At 37.0% G+C, this 21,289-nt stretch overlaps 1 protein-coding gene across 2 annotated transcripts in view; it reads left to right on the plus strand.

Moving 5' to 3' along the window:
- The window catches only part of DCDC1 (doublecortin domain containing 1), a 515,544-nt gene that overhangs the window by 427,043 nt on the left and 67,212 nt on the right, over positions 1-21,289 (plus strand). The window contains exons 23-25 of one of the 2 annotated variants that reach the window (XM_063671024.1): positions 12,481-12,662; positions 15,909-16,001; positions 19,985-20,084. In XM_063671024.1, the coding sequence (XP_063527094.1) occupies positions 12,481-12,662; positions 15,909-16,001; positions 19,985-20,084 (375 nt within the window). Of the gene's footprint in view, positions 1-403; positions 1,033-12,480; positions 12,663-15,908; positions 16,002-19,984; positions 20,085-21,289 lie in introns of those variants that run through there. The other variant, XM_054441510.2, reaches the window with a different exon arrangement.

The raw sequence follows: 21,289 nt of genomic DNA on the forward strand, positions 1-21,289 counted from the left end.
TGACTCAGTCTAATGGTCCTCCTACTTATTGAAATGTCTGAGGAAGAGAAGAGAATACTTACCAAACAGGGAAACTCAGATAGCTCTTTTAAAATTAAGTACAGTGTATTTCACTTAAAGTCTGAATCCATCTTATTTGAAGGAACCATATTTTCTTCCAGTCCTATTTCCAGGCAATTGATTTTTTTTTTAGCAGAACAAACTCTATTTCAGTGAACAGTTAAATGCACTTCATATTTTGGTTGGAAAGCTTTCCATATAAATAAACCGTGATTAGGAAATGTGACACTCATATTGTGGCATTCAGAATACTTTGGGTACTATAAGCATAAATAATAATTTTATACCAGATTTAAGTTTCCAACTTTACTATTTATCTAACCATTATTTATTATATATTTAGGCAATGCAGACAGAGCAAGGAAGGAGATAGACATGGTTCCTAAGTTCGTGAAGCTTACAGATTAAGAAGTATAAGCTATGAATCAACAAGGAAGAAACCAGAAAAGGAAGGACACAGAGTTGATGAATAAAGGAGAAGGAAGGGAGAGAGAAGAAACTCACAGAAAAAGTTTGGTGTTCCAGAATATTTAGTCATATAGTCACTATGAAGAAAGATCAGCTGGGCTGATTGTCCAAATGGGCCTGAAAATTAAGTAAAAATACTAAATCTAGGAAAACCATCGAACAAACAACACCCTGAGTGAGACTCCAATTCTCCTGTTAGTTCCTTGACAAGAAATTTTCAAAATAGAATGATGGCTAAGAAAGTATGAACAATATAGAAATATGGAATTATCTTGGTAATGTCTCAGACTGCATTAATACCAAAAACTATGTATCTCTCAGTGGTGACAGCTGCTTTGAGAACTGATTTCATGCTGTCCTCACTTTTAAATATTATTCATACTAAAAGGCAATTGATAATATTTTTATGAACAAATAGCATTTAATATATCTAAGGATATCAGTATTTTTTAAATATGGTAAAGCCTTATTGAAAACCAACATTAATAAATTCTTTTGGTTTCTTTTGTGACTAAGTTCATTGGAAAAAAATTAGAGGAACTCAAGTTATTTTCTTACTCTATGGGGGAAAAGTTGTGAATTGAGAAATTGTGCTTCTAAACACTTAAAGGTAAGGAGCAATGTATTTTCATATTCAAGGAAGAAATTGTGGTAAAAAGTAAGTTTAAAAAGATGTAAGATTTTGGAATGAGCTGTTGGATAGTTATTTTAAAATATCTAAATTAAAATATATCCATTTGGACAGGCCATGCCAGACAGAACAAAGCTAAAAGTTTATTACTCTGTTGAGAGATGATAATAAATAGCTACCAGAATAAAGGGGGGTGGGGGGGGAAGGAGACGTGGGAAGGCTCAGGAGAGAACATTGAAGAATATATTATATTGTTAATAGCAAATAGATAAAAAAGGACTAATATAGCTACGAAATTTAGATTGCTGGTTAAGAGCTGGACTCCCAAAACGAACACATCCTCTCTCTGTTATGAGAGAGAGATGAAAAAAAAAAGAAGAATGATCCATTTAAGAGGGAGCACCACAGCTCGTCTAGGGTCTCCCAACTGTGGAGCTGTGACATAGAGCAGTGTGAACACAGAGAAAACCAATAAAGACATGAATGGGAACATAAGAATTCCAACTGAGAAAATGGAGGGAGAAGAACCAGCACTCCAGTCAGTTTAATTACATATCTATACTTTTTGTTGTCCTTCATTATCCCAACGCCATATTTCTCTATGTCTATGAAGGACAGAATGAAAGTGCCTGAAACACCAGAACAAGAATTAAAGCAGCTTAAAGGAAGAACCGACAGTAGTAGTTAACATTTGTAAAGTTTTGAAACCCAAGTTAATGTTTTAATCTCATTTAATTGGATTTCTGTGATGCCTCACATTAAAAAGAGAAGACTCTTGGGCTTCCTTCATCTAATTGGAAAGTAAAAGAAGCCATCCAAAGACAGCAGTGCTTCAGTAGTGCCAAAGCCAATGTCTGCAGATGCTACCACTTGTCATGGGACAAGTTGGAAGTGAGAAAATGTAGAAATAGCTAGGAGCTAAGACAGCACACTTCAGATATGTTCATCAGAAGTATAGCATACTTGGGATATTGAAAAGAACAGTTACACATCCTGAATCTATGAATCGACATGTATCACAGACAAACCATGAAGGAGAATCTTGTTTCTTTTGCCTTTCCCTGCCATGGTTCAGAAAGAAAGAGATATATTAGCTATTTTACACCAAGACTTCAATGCAACAGTAATTTTCTAATGAGATTCCCTCACCATCTCTCTCACCTACCCAACCCTTGCTTCATGATCTTTTATGACTGAAACTAGTATAAAAGTTGATTTTCTCCGTCAACTAAATTGTTCAATATCTCCGCTATAGAATAGTTACAGACAAATCCCAAACATACTTATTGAAGTTATATGACTCCATCCCACTACTTCCCTTTATATAACAGGCCAATTTCAAATAAAAATATACAATGAAGTTGTCACAACCTTTGATAATTTATTCTCAGTAACCATAATAAGAAAAAACAGCACCATGTTGCTCCATTCATAGATAGCAGACACTTATCTAAATAAACACTTGATCATCTACCCTTTGCAATATTATTTCTGTACTGGTGAAAGGTTCTCAGTGAGGTTTAGGAATAAAATGAAGCTTCTTTAGTTCAAATTTTTCTTATTTAAAATTGTGTTAAGTCACCCTTATTGTTTGTCACTGTTGTTAACATATTTACCAAGCAAAATATTCTAGTAAAAATATAAAGGAAAAAACACTTAAACTGAAATCATTCTGCTCATCTGATTTTTAAACACTTATTTATACTGCTTTTCTCCTAATTAAATGCAATTAATGGTATTTATGCACTCATCTCACAAATTTGTGCATCATGATTAGATGCTTTTTCAGTAATCTTCACAGTTTTCAGATTTTGTTTATAATTTATTTAAAACACTTTCTACAACATAATTGCAAGATTCAAAAACTTTTCAGGGAATGTAAGTTAATATAATAATGTATGTTGTCCTAGCTTTTAAAAATTTTGGAACTACTAGTAAATTTCCAAAATTTTTAAAATTTAAAAAATTACTAGCTTTGGAGATTTTGGATTGACTAGGGAAGGCTTCGTCGAGGTTATATTTGAGTAAAGACCTGAAGAACAAGCAGATCTCTAGGAAAATAGCATGCCAGGAAATGTAAACAACTGAGATGATGTGTTTAAGGGACATTGAGGTAAAATATGACAGAAGCAGTGTGAGTGAAGGAGAGGGCAGCAGGAGATAAGGTCAGAGAGAAAATAGGGGGTACTGATCATGCAGGGCCTTCCATGTCATTTTAAGGCCTTTGGCTCTTAGTCTGAGATGGAAAGCCATGGGAGGGTCTGGAGCAAAGGAGTGATATGCTGTGACTTAAGGATAAATAGGATCATTATGACAATAGAGTAAAATGGGCTGAGGTAGAAACAGGAATAAGCAGTCGGAAGGCTTTTGCAATCTCTAACTGAGAAGAAATAATTTCTTGGACCAGGATGGTAGGAATGAGGGGTGATGAAAAGTAGTTGGGTCCTTAATATAGGGTCCTTGATATAGTCTAATAATGCAAGCACATTTAACTGATGGATTAAGTTAAAAATAAATAGCTAAAATAATTTTATAAGACCATATATTAGAAATTTACAAAGATATTTTAACTAACTTGTGAGACGAAGAAGAAAGCATAATGAAAATTTTAAAAAGGAAACATTTAGAATCAAAGCAAAAGGTGTGAGATTCAGCTAAAGCATACTTGAAGGAAATTTATAGCCTTAAATGCTTATATTAAAATGGAAAAGAGGCTAAAAATTAATAAGATAAGTATCTTTTCTGCCAATGGTGACAGAATGAAGTCAAAGAATTAGAAGGAAAGAAACAGTAAATTGTAAGAGCAGAAACTGATGCAATAGATGATTCATATAAACCAGAGTCATCAAAGTCAAATTTAGGTTCTTTGAAAATATTAATAAAATCGATATAATTGGCAAAACTGATTAAGATAAAAAATAATATTAAAAATATTACCAAAACTCCAGGGGTTCAGTCTAGGTCCTGCTGCTTGCCACACAGAAAGCCAATCACTGAGACAACCAATATTGCCAGGCAAGAAGGCTTTAATCTCATTTAAGTGGGCTGCAGCCAAGGAGATAGGAGATCAGTTTCAGATCTATTTCCCTGGCCAATTAAAATTAGGGGTTTATATAGCAGGAAAGAAACACAACCATGTATGGAAAAACAGGAACTAGGGAAAGGTAAAGAAGAGGGGTTTGTCAACAGGAAGCAGGTGGTTAGTTAGGCAATCATAACAACTGGGGGTCTGGCATCTCATTGTCCAGATACAGTGATCTGGTATGTTTTAGTTCCTTGATGCTATCTGGGAGGCCTGATGGTTGGCTTCCTGAGAAAGGAACTCAGATAAGACAAATGTAACTTTCTCAAGTTTCAAGACTGGAAGGGTCAATTTCTATGTTTATTCAAGAGAAACAATTAACATAAGTTCTATGGGATAATTGGGCCAGTTTCAAGAATAAAAGATATGAATATAGAAACTGAGATTCAGAAGATCACAAAAGAATATTACAAGTAACTTTGTGCTAATAAATATAGTAGCTTAAATAAATAAAATGGCCAAATTTCTGGACAAAAGTAATGTAACAAAATGGACCCAAGAAGAGACAGAAAGCTTAAATAGTCCAATAACCATAGAAAAAATAGAATCAGTAGTCAAAATTTCCACACAGAAATAATTTCATGATCTAATAGTTTTACTGACAAATTCTACTAAACATAGGAAACAAATATTTCAGAATATAAGAAAAGAAGTGTGAAAAAACATTTTAAATGGTCCATTTTCAAGACATGATAAATCAAGTACTGGCAGCCAGCCTGCAAATGCAACAAACTGCTCAGCTCATGCACCTAGAAGGTCACAATAAGCAAACAAAATGTAGAGGTGGGGTCAGCTCATTAAAGAGAAGAAAGTTTCATTATTGGGAAATTGAAACTTAAGAGGGGAAGGGGACTGTTTATAACCTTATAAGGGGAATAATGAAACTTAGGCAACATTCAGGAAGATTTTAACCCCATAGTTTTCAACCAGTGAGGAACTGGGAGAGGGACTTGTGTGGTGAGAGATAAATTACCTGTTGTGACTGCCCTGGATGTGCCTGCTCACCAGACACCTGATCTTGCAAGACTTTGGACTATTTAGGTTATTGGACTATTTAGGAAAATAGGACTATAAGTACTGCCTTGGTGGTTGGGCATTTTCAGAGGTCGAGGATGTGTGTCTGAGATGTATCGTAGATACAAAGCAAGTGTGGAGTCCCAATCTGTGGTTCCATTATCCCACGAAGGAAACAGCTGCAGACAGACAAAGCAGTTGACTCACAGGGTGTAAAAGAAACCTCCAATAAGGGGGTTGAGTACACAGGAAAACTCAGATATGAGGACCAGCTGAAAATGGGAAGCAAAAATTCTAGGCCTAGGGAACAAAGGAAGGAGGGAGCCAACGTGGCCCCCTCCAACATTCCCACAGATTTCATTGGGAAGCATGTTACAGGCTTGGGGAAATAACCCCCAAACCATGGATAAGGAAAAACAAAAAAATGATAAAGTATTGCTGTTTTATCTGGCCCAAAGACCCCGTTAATATGCCTTTGGTCTTTTGGCCTAAGATTGGCTCAGATGAGGATTGGGCGTGCCAAGCTTTAATTCTCTATGTGAATAATAAAACCCAATCTTCACAAGAAGAGATGGGTTATGCTCTCTGCTGGATCAAGTAATTAGCCCCCATGTTCCCCCTCAAAGAAGAAAGGAAAAAAGGGATAAAGTAAGAAAGGAAATCAGAAAGAGAAAGGGGAGGAAACAGCAAATGTAGAGGGCCAGAGAGGGAGAGAAGGAGTTAAGCTGCTGACCCTGAAGGCAGGGGAGAGCCAGCTGCACAGCTGTGTGTGAGAGCTGGCTGCTAAAAACTGTTGATAAAAGCTGCTGCTGAATCTTTGTCGTTTCAGCAGAGCTGTCCGTCTTTGCAGACAGACAGGAGGGAGCCAGGGCACAGCACGGCTTGGCTCGTGCCCAGAGAGAGAAAGAAGAAGAAACTGAGTGTTAGGGAGAAAGGAAACAGGAGATGATAGAGAGAGAGAGAGAAGAAGAAGAAAAATGAACGAGAGAGAGACTGGAAAAGACAGAGATCAAAGAGAGACACAGAAGGTGAGACTGGGGAGAAAAATAATGTAAAAGGAAGGAAGAGTACAAGAGGAAGTGAGAGGATGTGGAGAGGTTGACAGGGCTCGGGGAAGGTTCTTGAGGTTCAAGCAACAAGGAGGTGCAGGGAAAGGGTGCAATGAGGCCACTGAGGAGGGACAGAGCCCGGAAACTGGTGGATGCAAGTGAGAAAGGGATGTGGAGGAGAGTTTAGGATCAGGCTGCTTGAGGAGTAATGGGTTGCCTACAGCAAAGTAGCTGTTTGTCAGCAGGTGGTAGAAAGGATTCAGGTTATGGAAGGGTAAATGGATGAGATAACCGTTAAAGGTTTTGTTGTTTTTTTCCTGAGAGGCTGTAAGTCCACCGGGGGCAGCTGTCAGTAAGGCTGCAGAAGGGTTGGGGAGCTACATAAGGAAGATAAAATAGAAACTGCAGAAGATTGATGGATGGAATGAAAAACCGATTGAGGAATTACTGAGGGAAGCTCAGAAGGTCTTTGTAAGGAGAGAGGCAGAGAAGCAGAAACAAAAAGTGAAAATCATGGTTTCCACTGTGAAAGAGGTAGTCAGAAAAAGGTTATATCAAGATCTCCCTCGAAGGAGACAAGGGAATGATAGATTTCGACACAGAGAAGGAAGGGAAAGGCAGCAAAAGCTCCTAAGACTGTGAGTGGATGTTACAAGTGTGGAAAGCCTGGGCATTTTTAGAGAGAATGTCCTGAATGGAAGAAAAGGTGATCTCCCTCATGACCGTTGATGAGGACTGGGGGAGTCAGAGGTTCCTTCTGAGTAGGTCCCACCAGGAACTCTTGATAAATTTGAAGGTGGGACCTGAGGGAGAAAAAGTGACATTTTGGGTTAATACTGGGGTGGCTCGCTCCTCCCTAATTCACCAACCAAGGGATACAGAACTCTCTAAGGGAAAATTGGCAGTATCAGGGGTAAGAGGGGAGGGATTTGACGTTCTGATATTCAAGAAAATGTTAAGTGGAACCACAACAAATTGAGGGGTCACTCTTACATGTTTTTGAAGCAGGAACTAACAAAAACATAGTTGTGAGATTGGGTTTAGGATTAGGAATAGAGGAAAGACAAATAAAGGTAATGATGGGCCTCCTAATAGAGGAGGAGGAAAGAAAAATTAATCCCCTTGTGTGGGTTGGGGAAGGCAACAGGGGAGGGTTAAAAATCACACCCTTACAGATTGAACTAAAACAACCATGAGAAGTAGTTTGCAGGAGCAATATCCCATTGCTATTGAAGGGAGAAAAGATCTCCAACCAGTAATGGAGGGATTAATTAAAAATTGACTATTAGAACCTACATATCACCATAAAATATTCCTTTGTGTCGCTTATCTGGGAGGGAGAGTTTCTGTGTCTATTCCCAGACATCTTCCAGCCCCAGGCATCTTCCCCCAGTCTGCGTTTAGCTTCCCTTAGTGTGCCTAAAGGGAAAGGAATGTGCTTATTAAGGCCCACTGTTTTTACTGGAGCCCACTGTATGAATGTGAAGTTTGGTGATAACCCAGGAGTCTTCCCCTCTCCCTTTCTGCGCTTAAGCTGTTTATCTGTGATTTACAACCTCAACTTTCAGGCTGCCTTTTGTTAGAAGAGAGTGATTTCTTTGAACTGCATGAGCTTAGGAAGGAAGGTACCTCAAGGGTGTTAAGGGAAATTATGGAAGGTTTACAAATTAGAAGGGATTATCACACCCCTTGGCATCCCCCTTCCTCTGGAAAGGTAGAAAGAATAAATCAAACTCTCAAAAAGCATATCACCAAACTAATCGTAGAAACTAAAATGCTTTGAACCAAATGTCTCCCATTAGCACTCCTTAGGATTAGGACAGCCCCAAGAAAAGACTTGGGATTGTCCCTCTATGACTTATTATATGGACTCGCATATTTGGTCAGGGCTACAGATCTTCCTACTATGGAAACCAAGGACCAATTTTTAAGAAATTATATACTGGCCATATCCTCCACCCTGTCATCCCTCAGGTTAAAACGACTTCTGACTCAAACTCTGCCTCTTAAATTCATGGTTCACCACTTCCAGCCTGGTGACTTGGTGCTGATTAAGACTTGGAAAGAAGACAAGCTCCACCTAAACTGGGAAGGTCCCTGTCTAGTGTTCCTAACCACTGAGACCACTGTGCAAACAGCTGAATGTGGTGGACTCACTATAGTCCAGTCAAGGGACTGGTAAAAGAGACCCCAGAAGGGAGGGAAAAAGACCAGTGCATGGGTCACCTGTGGAACCCTTAAAGTTAACTCTGAGAAAAATGTAAAAAGAAAACATGAGGCCAGGCACAGTGGCTTATGCCTGTAATCCCAGCACTTTGGGAGGCCGAGGCGGACGGATCACGATGTCAGGAGTTCGAGACCAGCCTGACCAACATGGTGAAACCCCATCTCTACTAAAAATACAAAACTTAGCTGGGTGTGGTGGTGCATACCTGTAATCCCAGCTATTCAGGAGGCTGAGGCAGGAGAATTGCTTGAACCTGGGAGGCAAAGGTTGCAGTGAGCTGAGATCGCGCCATTGCACTCCAGCCTGGCAACAGAGTGGGACTCCGTCTCAAAAAAAAACCAACCAACCAAACGAACAAACAACAAACATGGGCTGGTTCCATTTCTGGAAGTTAGTATGGCTGGGATGGGCTGCTATACAAAGAAGAGAAGGTCAAAATGGAAACTGGCAGGGGCCTACTCCCTACCCAATCAGGTTGGTAATTAATGTAACGAAGACGGTAGCATCCCAGACTATAAGATTTGATGCCTGCCAGGTTTTACCTTGTGAGAATTTAGAAAATCAGAGATGGCTCTCACAGGCAGATAAATATCTTTGCCCTGAACCAGATACAAGTTACAGTAGGGTATTACCCTGCCCCAGCTGGGATGACATATGATGGACTACCCAATTTCAGGGTTGGACAGTAACATAGGGTAAGTAACTCCGAACTGGAGACCCTTGAAGAATAAACTACATGTGTCCAAGGGGCCAAGGTCTCCCTGCCAAATAACTACCAGAATTTAGAATGCAGTCCTATACTTATCACCATTCACAATCCAGCTGTTCTAGACCAAGAACCAAAAGTAGCATCTCAGGTATATGGGTTACGGGCTGTCAACACAGGGAAAGACCCCCTAGGGTGATTTGTTCCCAAACTAATCAAGAACTCAACCTGCCATTTGTCTGGGACTACTCCAAACCCAGACCCTAATAAACACTTTACCAAATAATGACCCTAAAAGGGTAAAAATAATTGAGGTAAAGGATTTAAGGCAAACCTTAGAAATTGAGACAGGGTACAGGGATGTGAATGCCTGGGTCAAATGGGTCAAATTTTTGGTACAAGCCCTCAACAAGAGTAACTGCTATGTGTGTTGCTGCAGGACGACCCCAGGCACAGGTGGTTCTGTTTCCCCTAGGATGGAATATTGATCCTAAAGGAATGCATTGCATGTTGGCTCTATACCAGGATAAGGATGCTTGGGGAAATGAGACCTATAAGACTCTGTGATTGCTCTTTCCCACGTTGCAGAGGTCGGATCCCAGAGCAATCCCCTCATTCTCTGTAGGGAATATGAACCACTCTTCTTGCCTCTCTAGGCAGGGGGCAGAATTCTGTAAGCCTGTGGGAGAACTCCCAACTTGTACCTACATCCTAAACGTCACTGGTTAGTCAAGCAATGGCAATTATTCAGCTCTCCATATACCCCGGGCTGGTGATATTGTGGGAAAAGGAACCTCCATAACCTGTTACCATCCAATTGGACCAGAACTTGTGCTTTAGTCTAATTGGCCATTCCATTCACCCTGGCATTCCACAAGATACCTGAAAATACACATGGCCACCGAAACCGGAGAGATTTAACAAATTCTTTTGATCCCAATACATAAGTTGACTTGATAGGAGTCCCTAGGGGGTCGCCTAATAAATTTAAGGCCAGAAACCAAATACCTGCTGGGTTTGAGTCAGCACTCTTCTGGTGGTCAACTATTAAGAGTGTGAATTGGAATAACTACATCTATTGTAATCAACAGAGATTCATCAGTTATACTTGGAATGCCCTCAAAGGGATGGTTAGCCAGTTTGATGCCACCAGCTGAGTGGCCTGGGAAACAGGCTTGCATTAAGACATGATACTAGCAGCAAAAGGAGACGTATGTGTTATGCTGGGTGGAAAATGTTGTACTTTCATTCTTAACAATACTGCCCCAGATGGCACCATCACAAAAACTTTATAAGGGCTGACAACTCTAGCCAGTAAACTGGCAGAGAATGCTGGAATTGACGACCCATTTACGTGTTGGGTAGAAGGTTGGTTTGGAAAATGGAAAGGCATGGTAGCTTCAATCCTTACATCTCTTATAATTGTGGCAGGAGTCTTAACAGCAGTGGGATGTTGTGCATGTACGTCCATTCTTTGGGTTTGGGTGGGTGAGTGTGTTTCTCACAAGAAGCAATACTTTCCAGTTCATTTCGTGAGGCTAGCAGAAGGTTCATACCAAACCTTGAGGAAGGGAACAAATGGAAATTACATGTTAATTTCATTTATGAATGTACATTCAAAAATCTTAAAGAAAATATTAGCACATTTAATTTGACAATTTATAACAAGTGTCATACATCATGAGCAATTTTGATTTATCCAGGAAGGCAATATTAGTTTAAATTTTTAAAAATTAATGTAATTAACACATAAGTGATGAGAGTTTAGTCATATAGGCAAATCTCAGTAAATGAAGGAAAAAGAGCTTTATATGATTTAACACAAATTCAAGAAAAAATATTAACAAAATATAAATTTATTAACCTAATATAGAGCACTTATATCCCAAATAGACTTTTAAAAAACTAACCAAACTTATTCTTAAATGTATATGAAATAACAAAGGGCCAACAAGAGCCAATTCCCAAAAAAGAAAAAAAATGGTGAGCATATTTGCCCTACCAGTTATCAAGACTTACCAAATAAAAATATATTATAATCAAGGCAGTACACTACTATGAAGGGAAAGACAAACTGACAAACTGAAGAGAAACAAAAGCAGATCTACACTTACATGCAGTAGTGATATTTTACAGGATGGTCATTGCAGATTAACAGGAGATGCCAGAACCATGGTTTATGAAAGTAGAAAAAAAAAAAAGAGAAAGAAAGAACAAACTTGGACCTTGCCCAGCATCATCACTGATCATCCTTTCCTGCATTTACTCTTCTTTCACACACAAGTGTCTATCTCTGTGAACAGCAATACCACCCACCCAGTTACCCAAACTGTGAACCTGGAAGCCCCCTTGCCTCATTTTATTGCCCCAGCATCATATTCTATTAATCCTCAAGTCTGATAAACCTACTATATCCCTCTTTTTACCCATCCTTTACTGCATTAACTCCTATGAAGGCTTCAGGACTCAGTTCTACGACATTTCTGAGTTAGGTTCTCCTCCCTATGTGGTCCCATCACACCTGTAACCTGTCGTCATACTTACACTATTGTCATTGCCAATCTATATTTAGGTAAGTTTCTGAAGACCTGCTATAAATTATTCGAGGAAGAGTATCTTGTGTGGTTCATAGTTTTATTTTTGGTGCATAATGTCATGCCTAGAATATATGGTAAACATTCGAAAATATTTGAAGAATACATGAATTAATCAATAAATGATTTTATGGATGAATAGATACAAACTGAATTAAAAAGTAACTGAATTCTACAACTGAAACGTGAAATGTGTTTATGTTCATTATTTTATTTTATTTTTGCAATATTCTCCAAATATATTCCTTTTTTGCCAATTAGATCTAGTTTAAGGTGGTATTATTTCAGGCCATTTTAAAACCACTTTTGTCACATTCCTTCTTCACACTGATTAAAGATATTTAACATGTAAGCAAAAATATTCCAAGTTCATTTGGTTCTATTTTTCGAGAATGATGTTTCTCTGAGAGGGAATAAATCATTCATCTTGCAGCATAACACAGGTTGTTACAGAAATTTTAAAAATAATTATCTTTCCTCTTCAAATAAAACATTAATTAGAATTGTCTGGAGCATCTTAGGTACCCCAATACATTTTTGTTGAATGAATGAGAGATTAAAGGTATAAACTGTGTTTAATATTTTTTAAAATCCAGACATGACCCTTCTTCTATATTTATTATTATGTTTTTGTGATTTCTTTCTGAAGGAGTTTGATTGGCCAATACAAGGACTGCTTGTTCCAAGCAGTCCTCCCATGAAGAAACCCATCTGTAAGACAACAGAGCCATATGCCCCTGTGCGACTCAGAGTTTTGCGGAATGGAGACAATAATAAAAACAGATCCGTTACTATCCTTGGTCCAGATATCTCACCTGGACGGAAAACGCAGTAAGAACAACTTGTTCATACTTATTAAATACACTTTCTAGTTTGTACAGATTTTTGTGTTCTTAATTATGGATGTTTTTCTGTGGGAATTCTGTATTTATTTAGCAAAAGGGCTCTCATATTGATATTTGAAGATGAAAATAGAGACTAGGACTCATTTAGTTTCTTCGTCAGGAATTTGATTTGAACTCTGCTGATTTAGAAGATAATGGATTGGAAATGAGTAGCTCTGATTTTTTAAAAGTTCTATTTTTAAAAATTCTATGATCAATGTATATTTGAATTAGCGTTTTTGTTTGAGTTTCATAAATGTGTCTTGAAATAATTGAACTCAACATCCTTCTTAAATATAATTTTGTAACTCCTTATTTAAGTTAAATTATGCACGATTATGTTTAAATCTTTAGAATATTTAATGAACAAATATAGTTCTCAAAAGTATAACTTTGTATAATTTATAGTCTTCCTTGGAATAACATTTTAAAAGTTTATCACCCTAGAAAAACATTTATTCACACTTTAGCTTACCTTATTATTGGGATAAAAATTTCCCAATAGCCAATATTTTCTCCAACATCGGAGAAAAATTGCCTGCTGTATTTTCATTTTGTTTTATGACAAAAGGCATCATAGATCATTGAAGAGCTCTGATGTAAAGAATGAGTTAAACACATTGTTTCTCATATTATTAGCAGCCATATTACCTCTTGACCTTTCTTTTGAGATGTTTAGAATATTTGAGGCTGCTGATAATAGTTTAATATTACTTTCTTCACATTGATTAAATATACTTCATACATCGCTGAACAATGAGTAACATTCAGATTGGCTGACCACTGAACTGCCTGTAACAATGATAAAGTAAAAAATTAATCTTCAAAATAAAGTCAAGCCTGAAATTGAATTCTTTGACGCATACATTTCATAATTAGCTCATTCTGCTAGATGTAAAATGTGAGGGTAATGTCCTTAAAGTAGTGTACGACTCTTCAAAAGTAACACCCAAAGTTAACACAAAATTTCTGTTTCTTCCTACATTCATTATTTTTCTTGTTTTCTATCTTTAATTGTGGCTCAAAGTTACATACAGATATTATCTTATCACATCAATGTTTTAAAATGCATGGTTCAGTCAGGTAATCCAAACAAATTTTAAGAGATTGAAATGGTAAATTTGGACAACGGTTCTAGCAGAGAATATGTGAAATGCTGTGCTGCCCATATGCTATGTTTATGGAACAGTATGTCCCAGTTCATCAAGTATTCAGGTATTAGAGTTACTTTGTTCACCATATGAATTAATTACTCTCAAATAATTAAAATACACTGGCATGCACTTAACACTAAAACTCTACTACATATAGTTTAATTTCTCTGCTGATTCAGAAAGTGTTCTATAATATCATCAATAGCATTCCCCCACCCCTAGAGCTGGATGTAAGTACTGGTTCACAGAAGGTTTAAATGGAAGGTCTTGGCTTACATTGCAGGGTGGCTGCTTTGTCCAGCTTCAGAGAGCTCCGTTCACATTGTTATCTGTATGAATGGCATCCTAGAGTTGTGCCAGGCAGAAGCCCTGCTCTGCCTTGGTGTATTTAATAAATACAAGTTACACATCTTCCAGAAGAAATAACTTCTAGTGACATATATTACTTGCATTTACCTAAAATTTATTTATAAGAAGGAGTGTTGGGCTGTTTAGTGTCTTTACAAGCAAAATCATGCTGGAAGTATGAAATATAGATATACTTTAACCAAATCTTGCTCTAGTAACATGCTGTCCTTTAGCTATTTAATAATTTACTGGAGGTAGTTTTGAGGAGTTTTTGTTGTTGTTATTGGTTCTTTCATTTACAAAGCCTAAGGAAAATCAAATAGTATTTGTTCATTACTTAGTCGGTTATTACTCTAGTGAGTGACAAGATCTTGTCAATTAGTCTTAATAATGACTGTCAAGTTCATATAAATTAAGACCTTCATAATTTTTCTTGTGTCACAGGCAAATTTCGTCTCTCAGAAATGTAGGTTAAACAAGAAAAATTTTATAAATTACATTTAGGGAATTTTAAGAGGAAAGGCCCAAGATGAGGCTTTGAAGTAAATTTTATATTTTAGATGATTTCAACATATGTATTACTTATTAGTAAGTTATGATCTCTGAACTCACTTGAGCTCCCTAGTAGAGCTTGTAAGGCCTTTTATGACCTGTCCCTGCATATTTCTCTAGCTCTATTTCCTATCAACACTCCCCCTATTCCCACTCTCAAACTAGCCACCACCACTTTCCAACACTTCTATGTGCTTAAATAGTAAAAGTCTTTTCAGAATGAGTTTAGATTTCCTTTCCAGATGTTGACCCTGAATGAGGCACTCTCTCCTCTCGAGTTAGTTATGGCTGCTATGTATTCCACTACTCCAGCCCCGGGCCTTCCACCAGTACAGCACCTATCATTCAGTTTCATGATTATCTGCTTATGTTCCATCCATGAGATACAGAACAGGGATGCTTCATTCATAGCAGATGTACAATCTGCTATGTTATGATCATAGATCATTATGTTCTGATGAATTAAGTATTAAGGTACTAGAGAGTCACTTTGTTAGCCACATGATTAAGGGCCTACATAGGCCTTTAATTGTGACTACTGAATGAATGAATGGTTAGCTATATTTGATCACCATTTGTAATGAATGAATGATTAATTATAAAGTATTTGATAACCATTTCATTTAATAAAATATAGATTCTAAAAAATGCACAAAATAGTTTTCTAACTTAAAACTTTGAGCAGATGTATATTCAAATTAAGCATCTTTTTCTATGATCATCATTATTTATTTTTCAGTCTAAAAACTTTAAAATTGGGGTTAATAGACAATATATGAATAAAAAATTACAGGTAAAATGAATGCAATCTCTGAATTTTCTTCAAAGTTGAAAAATTTATATTTCATAGTGTTCAGCATTATTAGAAGAGAAATAAAATAGTGAAAATGTATTGTCTTACAAAATTACTCATGGTATAAATATTTATGTAATAACATGTCATGTTATTTAATATTTAAAATGAAGTTAAATATTTCATTGTGATAGTTTTTGAAACTGTATATTTTAAAGAAAGAGATTACTTTAGGGCAAATCACGATAAATTAAGACCTTATAATTTTTCACATATTAAAGTATGTCAAAAGATAATTGACAATGTATTCTGAGATATCAGTCAAATCTCGGATCATTTGTTTCAGAAGTGTTCACACTGAAAAGAAAGAGAAAATCTGTGTCACTAAATATTCTGAAACAGAAATGGATCACATAGAATTTCATCAGTTTTTGGAAAGGTAAATACTTAATATCCTAAATGCAAATATTTTTTCTATTTAAATAACTGAATGATTATTTATAACAGATAAGATACTATATATATGGTATATATGATATATGTATAGTACATACTATATATATACTTAAATACATACTATATATATAGTACATACTATATAAGTATATATATACTTAAATATATGTAGTATGTAATATTTGGTTTATAATTGCGTGCATTAAGTGTAGGGTAGTGAAATTTTATGTTTTACCTATTATAAACCAATTTAAATATATATAAAAATTGGTTTATAATAGGTTAAATATTATATATACACACGTGTATATATTACATATACACACATACACATATGTATATATATTACATATACACACATACACGCATGTATATATATTACATATGCACACATACACGCATGTATATATTACATATGCACACATACACGCATGTATATATTACATATGCACACATACACGTATGTGTATATATTACATATGCACACATACACGTATGTATATATTACATATGCACACATACACGTATGTGTATATATTACATATGCACACATACACGTATGTGTATATATTATATATGCACACATACACGTATGTGTATATATTACATATGCACACATACATGTATGTGTATATATTACATATATACCTACCTAAGAAAACCAGTTGTTAATATAATGATTCTGGAGTTTTTAATCTGTGGAATATATAAACTATGTGAGCCTATGATACCAATGGTAATTAATACAATGTTTTTCCCCGAAATGTCAAGGTCTATCAAATTCTCCTAGCTTTCTGAATGGCCAACTCTGTAAATATAAATTAATCTCATTTAAAAAACATATTTCACAATTTAAAGCAACTTTCTTTGGTTTATATTTGCTTGAATTAAGAGTGGCGTAGTTAAATTTTTATATTTTACCTGTTATAAACCAGTTTTTAAAACATGACTGTCTTAGTCTGTTTTGTGTTACTATGAAGAAATACCTGAGGCTGGTTAATTTAAAAAGTAAAAAGGTTTATGTTGTTCATGATTCTGATGGCTGGAAAGTTCAAGATTGGGCATCTGCATCTGGTGAGGGCTTCAGGCAGCTTCCACTCATGGCAGAAGGTGAAGAGGAGCTGGCAAATGCAGAGACTACATAGAGGAGACGAAGTAAGAGAGAGGGGGAAGGTGCCAGCATCTCTTTAACAATCAGCTCTCAAATAACTAATAGAATGAGAATTCACTCATTTCCAAGGGGGGGCATTAATCTATTTATGAGGGATCTTCTATCATGACTCAAACACTCTTATTAGACCTCATCTCCATCATTGGAGATCAAATTTCAATGTGAGGTTTGCAGAAGACAAACATCTAAACCATAGCACTAACGTATATCATGTTTATGAAATGCATTGCAATTTTTTTAATCAGTAATTTTCTATCAAATCAACAATTAGATCACTGCTGAAAGGTTGGAGCACTTGGTATGAACTTTTTTGCCAAGTATGCCTTGTCAAATATGAGGGGATAGTTTTATTGAGTTTAAGGAAAATTATGCTATCTTTGATTATTTAATAATTCACTCTAGACAATTTTGAGGTTCTCTTTGTTGTTGCTGATTTTTCCATCTACAAAACTGAAGTATGATCTAATAGTATAATAAGTCCTATTTTAGAATAATAGATACAGAACTTTTGTTATTGTTGTTGGTACCTTCTACTTTCTGTAAAGTTGCTGGCAACATAGAATATTGGGAAGACCACTGGATTAGGAGGCAAAGGAATTTCTTTTAACCCCAGCATTGCCACTAACTAGCTGGAAGTCTTCAGCAAAGCCCTGTCCTTCTCCAAGGCTTGTTTTCCTCAACTGTTAAATCAACAGTCATCTGTTGTATTTGTATTACGTACATCAACCAGTGTTGGATGTTCTGCTGGAGGTTTTTGGTGTTTTTCTTTCTTTTTCTTTTCTTTTGTATTTTCTTTCTTTCTTTCTTTTTTTTTTTTTTTTTAAGAACAAGGCATTGCTTGCTCTCAAGGGACTCCCAACTAACTTTTGGGGAAGAAAATTTGCTTAGTGAAACAATCAGAAAGCCACATGCAGCAGTATTTAACCATGCAGAATTGAAAATGATCAAGGGATCACTATATGATGATATATTTCCTGGTTTATATATAACCAGGAAAGAGAGAGAACATTATAAGGGGCAGCTGTCGGAGAAGGCCACAGGGAGAAGAAAGAAAATGAGACAAAAATCCAAAGCAAGAAGATAAAGAAAAAGAGAAAGTACGTGACCATAGCTTCTCAAAGGTTTTGTTATGGTTTGGAAAGAACTGAAAGAGCGTAAAACAGCTCCTGGGGTGGGGTGTCCTGGCAAGTGATTAGCGTAAGAGCTCCACTGCTGCGGAGCTGTAGCTGACGTGGATCTGGGAGGCATAGCTCCTTTCTTTAAAAATAGGGATCTTGCTATGTTGCCCAGGCTGATCTTGAACTCCTGGCCTCAAGTGGTCCTCCTATCTTGGCCTCCCCAAGTGCTGGGATTACTGGTATGGACCACCATACCCAGCCTGTTTTATTTACTTCTAAGCTAGCCTTAGAGAAATGGAGGGCCTGATTATCTGTTTAATTGCTTTATCCCATTGAGGAAATAAAATTTAGAAACATTCTTTATAAAGCTATGTCTTGCTGATGAGCATAAAGTCAACTTTATGTAATTTTGTGTTAGAATGTAAACAGTATCTAACACAAAATATATTTAGCAAGAATCTTCTACTTCTTCCATAGGTGGGATATCCTCACAGTATTGTTTAGGAAACGCTCCATCAGTCTCCTGTAGCTCTACTTTTTCCTCACAATTCCATCTATTTACATCTGTCCTAAAGCTTGCTGTCTAGACTCCAGCCTCTCCCACCTCCAGCCCATTTTCCACCTTTCTGACAGTTAACTTTCAGAAAAGCAGACCTGATAACACCACATATCTGCTCTAATGCATTCAGTGGCTTTCTGCTGCTTATGGGCTAGAAGGCAGGTTCCTCAGTCTGGAATCCTAAGTACTTTCAGTTGGTTTCTGTTTTCTTTTTCAGTTTCATCTGGTCCATACCCTCCTCATGTCCATACACTCAGCTCCAGTCTAGCGCTTTTTGATGAAATCCTGTTTATCCTTCAAAACCCAACCCAAATGCCACTCCCTCAGATAAGCCTTCTCTGGAAAAATTGTTTTCCCCTCTGTTCTCAGCATGCTGGCCAGGTGCCTATGGCAGCACCTGCGACTTCATATTACACTTCAGTTGCTCACCTTTCTCTACCCTGACCAGATTCGGAGCTCCTCAAGGAACTACAAAACTGTCATTCATCTCAATATCCACAGGGCTTGTCCAGTGCTTGTTTGGGAGGGCAGGGGGTTGTGGGAGTGGGAAATCGGTGTTCACTGTTTAACAAGGCTAAAAATGTCTGTTGCAAAGGTAGTTAAAGTGATGTCTATGACTATAGTCATCACTTCTGGTGGAGGGAGCTGAGGAACTTGGTGACAAATTAGACTTTGACAACCTTGGAGAAAGAACAAGACTACATCAGAAAAAGCCAAGGAAAATTTTTTAGGTAGGAGAAAGAACGCAGGCACAGAACTAGAAAAGTGTGGGGCATACCAAGGAACTAAAAGTCAATAGCAGTGTGTCTAGCTATTTATTGGTCACGTCTGGGACTGTGCTAAGAGCCCTTTTCAAAATCAACCTTTAATCTTCACAGAAACCCTGGAAGGTAAGAAATCTAGCCTTAGACAGGTTAAATAATTTGCCCAAGTGCCACAATTTGGAGAGGAAAATGAGACTCAAATGGGTCTGATGGACCCCAGAGTCCAGCTCATGACTAACAGTCCTGCGGAGAGAGTTGTCATTATGGATTCAGGCCCCAGATTTTTTTTATTTTCTCTCTTTGCTCCTGGAAGCTTTCTGTATGCAAGGTCAATTTTTGTGTCTTTTATTACAGGTGCACTGAGATTTTAAATTTACCTTCTGCAGCTCGGAGATTGTACAGTGAAAAGGGGAAGGAAATATTTGCCTTAAAAGACCTGCAAAGAGATGAACTGGTAAAGACATGGATTTGAAACTGGCAATATTAATTTATTAATACCCCATCCAAGAAAGAATGCCCTTAAATATAAGTCTTCAAATGCTTATCATTTTAATTCTTATTTTCTCTCAGAATTATCCTAACTGAGCAAACATTAGAAAGTAATACTAATAGCTAACATTATTCAGAGCTTCCTATATGTCTGGCATGGTTTTCAGAGTGGTATATAAATTAAACTTTTTTTTTTTTTTTGAGATGGAGTTTCACTCTGATACCCAGGTTGGAGTGCAGTGGCACAGTCTTGGCTCACTGCAACCTCCACCTCCCATGCTCAAGCAATTCTCCCACCTCAGCCTCCAGAGTAGCTGGGATTATAGGCATGTGCCACTACGCCTGGCTAATTTTTTGTATTTTCGGTAGAGATGGATTTCAACATGTTGCTCAGGCTGGTCTCACATTCCTGAGCTCAGGCGAACCACCTGCCTCAGCCTCCCAAAGTGGTGGGATTACAAGTGTGGGCCACCGCGCCCAGCCGAATTAATCTACTTAATGTTCATCATGATCCTAGACTCTAGAAATTAAGGAAGAAACTGGAGAAGGCCAAATTGTTAATCATTTGTAATTTCTATCTCCTGCTCTGAAGGAGGTAAATTCTCTACTCTTTTTGAGAGCTTCAAAATGTAGTTGTTTAATGGTTTTTTACTAAATGGTAATTTCACTTTTTCAGGACAAAATTATATCTACTTTTTTCACACACTCTATTTGGTGACTGGAGAAGGCTGAAGAGTGGAAGGACTTTAGCAGCCCAGCCTTTCCCCTCATTTATAGAATTTGAGGCATTGGTTTGAAAAATTTTAAAAAAAGATACCTTCCTTGATTGATGCCTACAATTCTTTGAACAGAGAACAAAGCTTGTACCATTTCGTCAGAACTCAACTCAGGCCCTGAACCTAAATACTGGAGAGAGTCTTAAACATAAGTATCAATGGCCAACATCAGAGGCAGAATCGCAGGGTGGAGAGTCTGTTGTTCTCAGAGACTGCTAGATCTCATTTTGAATCCTAATGTCATCTCTGCAAGTGCTTTGTTTGTTTGCTTTTAGTGTTTTTGTTTGTTCTGCTGTGCTATTCACTGTGGGTTTTTTAGAGAATGAATTTAAGGTAGATTACATTAAATCATACAATACAAAAAAAATAATTTAATGGTAAGTATAGATGAGGC

Source organism: Pongo pygmaeus, chromosome 9 (genome assembly GCF_028885625.2).
Source record: "Pongo pygmaeus isolate AG05252 chromosome 9, NHGRI_mPonPyg2-v2.0_pri, whole genome shotgun sequence".
Classification (NCBI taxonomy): domain Eukaryota; kingdom Metazoa; phylum Chordata; class Mammalia; order Primates; family Hominidae; genus Pongo; species Pongo pygmaeus.